Here is a 7,963-nt window from a genome sequence, read left to right as displayed (position 1 = left end):
TCCTGTTGGTGGGTCTGGGAGGATCTGCTGCTCCTGTTGGTGTGTCTGGGGAGTTCTCCGTGGCTCCTGTTGGTGGGTCTGGGGAGTTCCCCACAGCTCCTGTTGCTCGGTCTGGTGTGTGTGGAGGAGGGACTCTTGCTGCCACTGGTGGTAGGGCTCTCCAGGGGCTTGGTGGGAAGAAGCTGGAGGCTTGCAGATGGCAATAGTTGTCAGGAGGTGGCGCCAGTGGAGCACCTGCAGCCCAGATGCTCCCTGCAGGAGCTGCTCTTAAGGGGATTTTTAGCTTTAATGGCAACATTAACTTCTGTGTGCTCACAGAACTGTGATGGTTGGCTGTTGATGTAAGCAGAGGCCATAAAGACAGGACTCCTTGGCTGGCCTCCCCCGGCAGCCATGGTCACTTCCTTGCCTGCTGAGCTTTTGTGGAAGGTGGTGTCATGTGTCTGGGCCTTTGGCCCTGTTTCCCGTCTGGTGTGTAGGGTGTTAGCACTGAGAGGCCTGTTCCTGGGGCAGAGACCGGCCCTGGATGTTGTGTGATCCAATCTGAGCCTCATGAGGGGCGGAACCCGTGTGCTGTTCCCACCCTCCAAGCGGACACCGCTGGTGGACAGCCCGGTAGGGCTCTGCTTCACTGTCTCCCCTAGGCTTACACTCATGAGAATGACATTCCGCCCCCTTCCTGCTCTGCCTGGAGCCTGGGCTCATGCCACACATGTTCTGAACACTCAAAGTGTACTTGAGTCGGTGACGAAGAGGATCTGAGGCGGAGTGGTGAAGGACTGACACCATTGCTCTGAGCCCATGCTCGGAGCTGGAGAGACAGAGGCACACTGGCGTGAGAGCTGCCGGGGGGCAGTGGCACGCCCTCTCCACGTGATGAAATGTTTTCTAAGAAAACAAAGTAAAAAGTAGCTATATGGAATAGGGCTGGGAAGGTGGCTGAGCGCTTGCCTCGCATGCATGAGGCCCTGGGTTCGATTTCTGAGCACCACATAAGCAGAAAAAGCCAGAAGTGGCGCTGTGGCCCAAGTGGTAGAGCGCTAGCCTTGAGCTGAAGAGCTGAGGGACAGCGCCCAGGCCCAGAGTTCAAGCCTCATGACCAGCAACAACAACAACAAAAAGTAACTACATGGAATAAAGGAAGGGAGCCAGGTGGAAGCCAGGGGCCTCCTGACCTCCGGGCCCCACCCTAGCCTTCTGTGGCAGCACTCAGGGAGCAGGGACTGGGCTTCGGTGTGTGTGGAGGCGGGCAGCGCTAGTCGCCGCAGCATCAGGGCCCTCCTGACCCTGAACCATTGCTGGCAGTATCCTCCGGGAGCTGGAAAGGTCACTGGCGCCCTGGCAGCCTCCTGTGTCTAAATTGCAGTCACATTTTTGTGTTTGCCCCTGAGAGAGTGAGTTTGCTCCTTCCTTTGTCATCAGCAAGTTGGCAAAGGTCCGTGTGTATCTGTGGCCAGTGAACTCTGTGACTGTATCTCTGTGGGCAGTGAACCCTGTGTGACTGTATCTCTGTGGTCAGTGAACTCTGTGACTGTATCTCTGTGGCCAGTGAACCCTGTGTGACTGTATCTCTGTGGTCATTGAAGCCTGTGACTGTATCTCTGTGGTCAGTGAGCCCTGTGTGACTGTATCTCTGTGGTCAGTGAGGCCTGTGGCTGTATCTCTGTGGCCAGTGAGGCCTGTGACTGTATCTCTATGGCCAATGAAGCCTGTGTGACTGTATCTCGGTGGTCAGTGAACCCTGTGTGACTGTATCTCTATGGCCAGTGAAGCCTGTGACTGTATCTCTGTGGTCAGTGAGCCTTGTGACTGTATCTCTGTGGGCAGTGAACCCTGTGTGACTGTATCTCTGTGGTCAGTGAAGCCTGTGACTGTATCTCTGTGGCCAGTGAAGCCTGTGTGACTGTATCTCTGTGGTCAGTGAACCCTGTGACTGTATCTCTGTGGTCAGTGAAGCCTGTGACTATATCTCTGTGGTCAGTGAACCCTGTGACTGTATCTCTGTGGTCAGTGAACCCTGTGTGACTGTATCTCTGTGGTCAGTGAACCCTGTGTGACTGTATCTCTGTGGTCAGTGAAGCCTGTGGCTGTATCTCTGTGGTCAGTGAAGCCTGTGACTGTATCTCTGTGGGCAGTGAATCCTGTGTGACTGTATCTCTGTGGTCAGTGAACCCGGTGACTGTATCTCTATGGCCAGTGAACCCTGTGACTGTATCTCTGTGGTCAGTGAATCCTGTATGACTGTATCTTTGTGGTCAGTGAACCCTGTGACTGTATCTCTGTGGTCAGTGAACCCGGTGACTGTATCTTTGTGGTCAGTGAAGCCTGTGACTGTATCTCTGTGGGCAGTGAACCCTGTGTGACTGTATCTCTGTGGCCAGTGAAGCCTGTGACTGTATCTCTGTGGTCAGTGAACCCTGTGTGACTGTATCTTTGTGGTCAGTGAAGCCTGTGACTGTATCTCTGTGGTCAGTGAACCCTGTGACTGTATCTCTGTGGTCAGTGAACCCGGTGACTGTATCTCTGTGGGCAGTGAAGCCTGTGGCTGTATCTCTGTGGTCAGTGAACTCTGTGACTGTATCTCTGTGGTCAGTGAGCCCTGTGTGACTGTATCTCTGTGGTCAGTGAAGCCTGTGACTGTATCTCTGTGGTCAGTGAAGCCTGTGGCTGTATCTCTGTGGTCAGTGAACTCTGTGACTGTATCTCTGTGGTCAGTGAACCCTGTGACTGTATCTCTGTGGTCAGTGAAGCCTGGGACTGTATCTCTGTGTCAGTGAACCCTGTGACTGTATCATCTTTGCGGCCTGTGAACCCTGTGACTGTATCATCTCTGTGGCCAGTGAAGCCTGTTGTTTGTTCTGCAGAGGAAGGTCATGTGTAGCCTGCAACTTGCTCTAGCTGCAGCTGCTGGCAAGAGGAGACTCACAGGGGGGAAGCTGTGTGCCTCAGGAGGAAAACACTACTCAGACCATGCCGTGCTCTCTTTCCTGCTCAGAGCCCCCTCCCTGGCTCCTCCCCTCACCCCTCCCAGGAACCACAGAGCTGGGAACGTGGTGATGTGGAGTTGGTTGTCGCTGGGCCCTTGCATGCCCAGGGAAGGAGCCACAGGGAACAACCCTGCACAGGGCTGCCACGTGTCCAGGTGCCTGAGGCAGAGCACCTGGGAGCACGGAGGAGCAGAGCAGGCAGGAACCTGCTTTGGATCTCCGTCACCCTCCCCATGCCTGTGCTCTTCTCTCACAAGTCTGCCCGCCCACCCCTCTGCTCCTCCTGGAACGCCAACCGCTTACTTTCCTAGGGGCCTCTGGCGTCCAGTGCATGGGCTCTGATGCAGACATGCACTGTCACCAGGGCACTCGCCCAGCGCTGGCAAGATCAGCTCAGTGAGGGCAGAGCCGTGAGAACATTCCTGTGCACTGGTCCTGCTGGTGACCGACTCCAGAGAAGACCCGTGCATGCACTGGGCATGTGGCAAAGCTGGGACCTCCTCAGGAAGACCAGCTGAAGCGGCAAAGCTGGGGCCTCCTCAGGAAGACCAGCTGAACAAGTCCCAAGGAGCCTTTCTGTTACCAAGTTGGCTCCAAGATGGAGTCAGGATGGTCCTTGGATGCTTCCAGGCCTTGCAGCGGGGAGCCTACCGTGGCTGTTCCAGGAGCTCCCTGGTGGTGTGCTGGATGAGACCGGCTGGGCCACAGAGGAAGGCCCTGGTGGACGTGACTGCACTGAACCTTGAGCTGTGTGGACTGAAGGTGGGTGAGCGACATCTGGCTTTGTGTCCGGATGACACTGATCTTCAGGGAGTCCTGGAGGAAGATGGCACCAACAGGCCCTGCTTGGCTCTGGCCTGCCATCCGGCCTGTGGACATACCTTCTGCCTGCACTGGAGATGACCTTACAGGACACACCCCGGGGTCAGCTTCATAGCACCCCCAGTGGAGTTGGGACAGCACCCAGCCAACCAGGCACTGAGGAAGGGCTCAGGGGTTTTCCAAGGCCGTGCCGTGTCTATTGATCAGAGCTCAGCAGTCTAGGAATCATGTGATTGTGTGTCTGACTTAACTGGCCACGTGGAGGAGCATGGAAAGCACATCGCTCACCCTGACAAGCAGGCATGTCGATAGGAGGACGCAGGCTAGCGGCGTTCCTGTACTCCACCTTCAGAATGGCTAAACGAGGAAGGAATTGCAAATTTATTTTCGTATAATTCCACCACTGTCTTGTTTTGCTGCAGAATGAAAGCATTGAAGCATGGGGTGTTTGTCACTGCTTTGTTGGTTGCTGTTCTGCCTGGGAAGCCTGAGAGAAAGACGGTGGCCAAGTCCACAGTGGTGGGCCCCAGGTGTTCTGGGGGGATGGCGATACCCCTGTGAGCTGCCAGGCCCTTTCAGCCTTTCAGGCAATCTCTATCCAAGGCACTGGCGCCTGCATCAGTGCTCCAAAGCCCAAGTCTAGGGCTCTGCTCCCCTCGGGGCCACATGGCCAGCTCTGAGGGGCCTTGGGCTGTTCGGCTGGTTACCTACATTCCCACGGGAGCAGGAAAGACCACGCGTCTCCTGGTTTGGTTACCATTCTGCACCTAGTGAAGAGGGCGCTGGCGAGAGCTGGGATTGTTGATCGTGGCCCAGAGCCCTGAAGTGAAAGTGGCTGTGGAGACAGGATGTGAGGGCTGTCCCCCTCCTCGCACTAGTACAGGTGTGATGGCCAGAGGAGGAGAGAGGCCGAGGAGGCCCGGACTGGGCGCCAGCAGGGCAGGAGGGAGAGCAGGCCTGTGCCTTGCTGATCCTCCGCAGGCCGTCTTTGTCTATAGGCTGGGGGAGAGCCTGTGCTGCTTGGAAGGTGGGCACTGTGCTCCTCTGTGTGTAAAATCAGGCCAGCAAAGCTCACGTAGCCAGATTGCTTCAGGGAGGGCCCTGGGCGGCCTGGGACCGTGACCTGCGCCAGGACCTGCGCAGTACACACCCCTGACCTGCTAGAGCTCCTAGTGACGGGCGGGGTATGTGCCAGCCTCACGGTGGCCTGCTGGCCTGGGCTCTGTGGGTGCCCCAGCAATCTTGCTTGTGCATAGCGTGGGGGGCGATGTGAGGGCAGGGTGGTGCTGGGGGCGTCCGACATGGGCTTCTGGTGACCTCGCTGCGCCAGCAGCAGCAAGAGTCACAGAGTGAGGGGCTTTGGAGGAGGGGAGGGGCTCAGTCCACCAGCTCCAACACCAACACTGACGCTCTCCTCTCAGGCACCAGACAGGTCATCCTCCTCACTGAGGCCTTCGGCCCCGCAGCAGAGCCCGGCTGCTGCTCGCCGTTGGGTAGTTGGTTCTGCCCCTGCCCCTGCGCTGAACTGCGCTATGCTGCCCTGTGCGGGGTCTTGTTCCTTCCTCCCAGCCCATGTGGCCTCCAGCCAGGCTGGATGTCCTGCCTGGGGCTCCCTTCCTGGCTGCCCTGGTCTCTCCTGGGGCTGAGGGCCCGCCCCCCAGCGCCCTGCCTGCCTTGGTTGCTCTGCTCTGGGCTTTCCTGGAGGGATGCAGGCCTAGAGTGTCCACTCCTCTGCTACAGGAGACCACCCAGACGTGCCAGGTGCCTTTTCCAGGAGACATCTGTCCTGCCTTCGCGTGGCTTGCCACGCCCTCCCGTGCCCACTAGAACTTTTGCCCAGCAGAGGGTAGAAGGTGGCCCTTCCTGGGAGACACCCTTCCCACAGCGCCTGTCTCTACACCACAACTGCCCTGCTGCATCTTCTCCTAAGGAAGACTGGGAAGGAGATGGGTGGGAAATTAATGGAGTTACTGGTGTCCTTCCAGGAAGGGTGGGGAGAGGCAGCTGCGTCTGTGATGGGGACTGATCTCTTGCTGGCCGTGGCCCTCTCCCCGCCAGGGCCTTCTCTCCTCCTCCTCACCTGAGGTAGGCCTGATGGAGTGAGCAGAGCAAGATTGGTTTTCCGAGGGCGCCGGGTGCTCCGTGCTCAGCTAAATCATGGCTGTCGCCCACGATGGGTGATGACCTGCTCCCGGCTGCGGCCCCTCGGCCCCGCCGGCCCCGCGGGACGCCGGGATGTGCACCGGGCAGCGGCCGGGCTGCAGTGAAGGTGAAACTGTCGTATCGATCTTCTTAGCACTAAAATATGAGCCACTTTACGCTGCTCCCCGCTGCTGTGATGTGAAAAATAATAACTCGGATCCAAATTAAAAATATTGATCTCTGGAAGGTGTTGAAAGTAAATAAACACCTTCCGAAGTTTTCGGGTCAGCCGAGAAATGGTATAGAGCAATAAATGTGTCGGCACGTCAGAGTCAGGGTTCTTGATCTGTTTTTCCTCTGAATTGATTTTTCATTATTTACTTCCTAAAAGTGTTGGAATTTGGTCCTCCACCGTTAAATCCCAGTGTTTGGGCAAATTATTTCTTTGGGGCTTATGAGGTTCTCCTAATCCACTCCTTCATTGATTGATTGATTTTTGACTCAATGAGCTTGCAGTCCCCGCTTTATTTAGGACTTCCATCATAATTTTTTATACATTTAGGCTTGACTTTTTTATTTCCCTGTAACGGATGAGCTGACACTGGGCTATCAAACTGAGGAAAACAATTGCCATGAGGTTAATTTTTGTGGTGGGCTTGCACGAGTCTGAGGAGGCAGCAGATGTTTCTGGCCCTGGAGGAGGCCTTCTACCAGGACACCTGCTTGCACAGGTGAGGCAGCTTGCTGGAGGGAGCTGAGGGCACCCTCCCCGTGGATGGCCTGCAGTGGGGCAGGTCTTGGACAGGCTGTGGTGTGCGAGTCTGGCACAGCGTCCTCTCGGGGGGTAGTGAGAGCTGCAGCTGTCATGGCCTGCTGCTGGAGCCCGGGAGGAGAGCCATGGGGACAAGGCAGACTCACTTCCGAACCCGTGGCGGCTCCAGCACTTCTCCAGAGGCATCTTAGAGAAAGCTCGTGGACCCTCACCGGCCCACTCTGGTCAGGAGAGACAGGAGCCTGGGCCTGTTAGTTTCTCTGCACCCCTCAGGTGAGCCCAAGGGAGCCTGGCTCAGGCTCGGGACACCCACGAACCGACTTGGGACGGGACAGGGTGCCCTACAGCAGTGGTGTCTGGGTGCCAGGTGCTGGCAGAAGGGAGGTTTACCCACAGGGGCAAAGGCCTGGCCCCGGCGGAGGAGCCATCCAGCTGGACTGCCTGGCTGGGAAGGGGAAGAGTGAAAGAACGACCGTGTCCTGGTTTGTGGAGTCAAGAAAGATGAGATGGAATCTGGTCATGTCTATATGAACCTGGTGGGAATCCCTTCCTCTGTGACGCTGGCATTGTGTGCAGCCTGCATTTCCCCTCTGCTGTGACGCTGGCATTGATTGCAGCCTGCATTTCCCTTCCTCTGTGACACTGGCATTGTGTGCAGCCTGCATTTCCCCTCTGCTGTGACGCTGGCATTGATTGCAGTCTGCATTTCCCCTCTGCTGTGACACTGGCATTGATTGCAGCCCGCATTTCCCCTCTGCTGTGATGCTGGCATTGTGTGCAGCCTGCATTTCCCCTCTGCTGTGACACTGGCATCGATTGCAGCCTGCATTTCCCCTCTGCTGTGATGCTGGCATCGATTGCAGCCTGCATTTCCCCTCTGCTGTGACACTGGCATTGATTGCAGCCTGCATTTACCCTCTGCTGTGACGCTGGCATTGTGTGCAGCCTGCATTTCCCCTCTGCTGTGACACTGGCATTGATTGCAGCCTGCATTTCCCCTCTGCTGTGACACTGGCATTGATTGCAGCCTGCATTTCCCCTCTGCTGTGACGCTGGCATCGATTGCAGCCCGCATTTCCCCTCTGCTGTGACACTGGCATCGATTGCAGCCCGCATTTCCCCTCTGCTGTGACGCTGGCATTGTGTGCAGCCTGCATTTCCCCTCTGCTGTGACACTGGCATTGATTGCAGCCCGCATTTACCCTCTGCTGTGATGCTGGCATTGTGTGCAGCCTGCATT

General features: G+C 56.8%; 1 protein-coding gene across 1 annotated transcript in view; it reads left to right on the top strand.

Annotated features, from left to right (window-relative positions):
• The first annotated feature begins 552 nt into the window (after positions 1-552).
• Positions 553-7,963, top strand: part of Inpp5a (inositol polyphosphate-5-phosphatase, 40kDa) — a 102,575-nt gene continuing 95,164 nt past the window's right edge. The window contains exons 1-7 of the mRNA XM_013021871.1: positions 553-615; positions 1,423-1,514; positions 1,644-1,730; positions 1,860-1,976; positions 2,076-2,162; positions 2,260-2,406; positions 2,626-2,821. Of these exons, the coding sequence (XP_012877325.1) occupies positions 553-615; positions 1,423-1,514; positions 1,644-1,730; positions 1,860-1,976; positions 2,076-2,162; positions 2,260-2,406; positions 2,626-2,821 (789 nt within the window). The remainder of the gene's footprint in view (positions 616-1,422; positions 1,515-1,643; positions 1,731-1,859; positions 1,977-2,075; positions 2,163-2,259; positions 2,407-2,625; positions 2,822-7,963) is intronic.

This window comes from Dipodomys ordii, unplaced genomic scaffold, assembly GCF_000151885.1.
Source record: "Dipodomys ordii isolate 6190 unplaced genomic scaffold, Dord_2.0 Scaffold58, whole genome shotgun sequence".
Taxonomy (NCBI): Eukaryota; Metazoa; Chordata; class Mammalia; order Rodentia; family Heteromyidae; genus Dipodomys; species Dipodomys ordii.
Note: the sequence above shows the minus strand (reverse complement) of the source record. Positions and strands in the feature narration are given on the sequence as shown.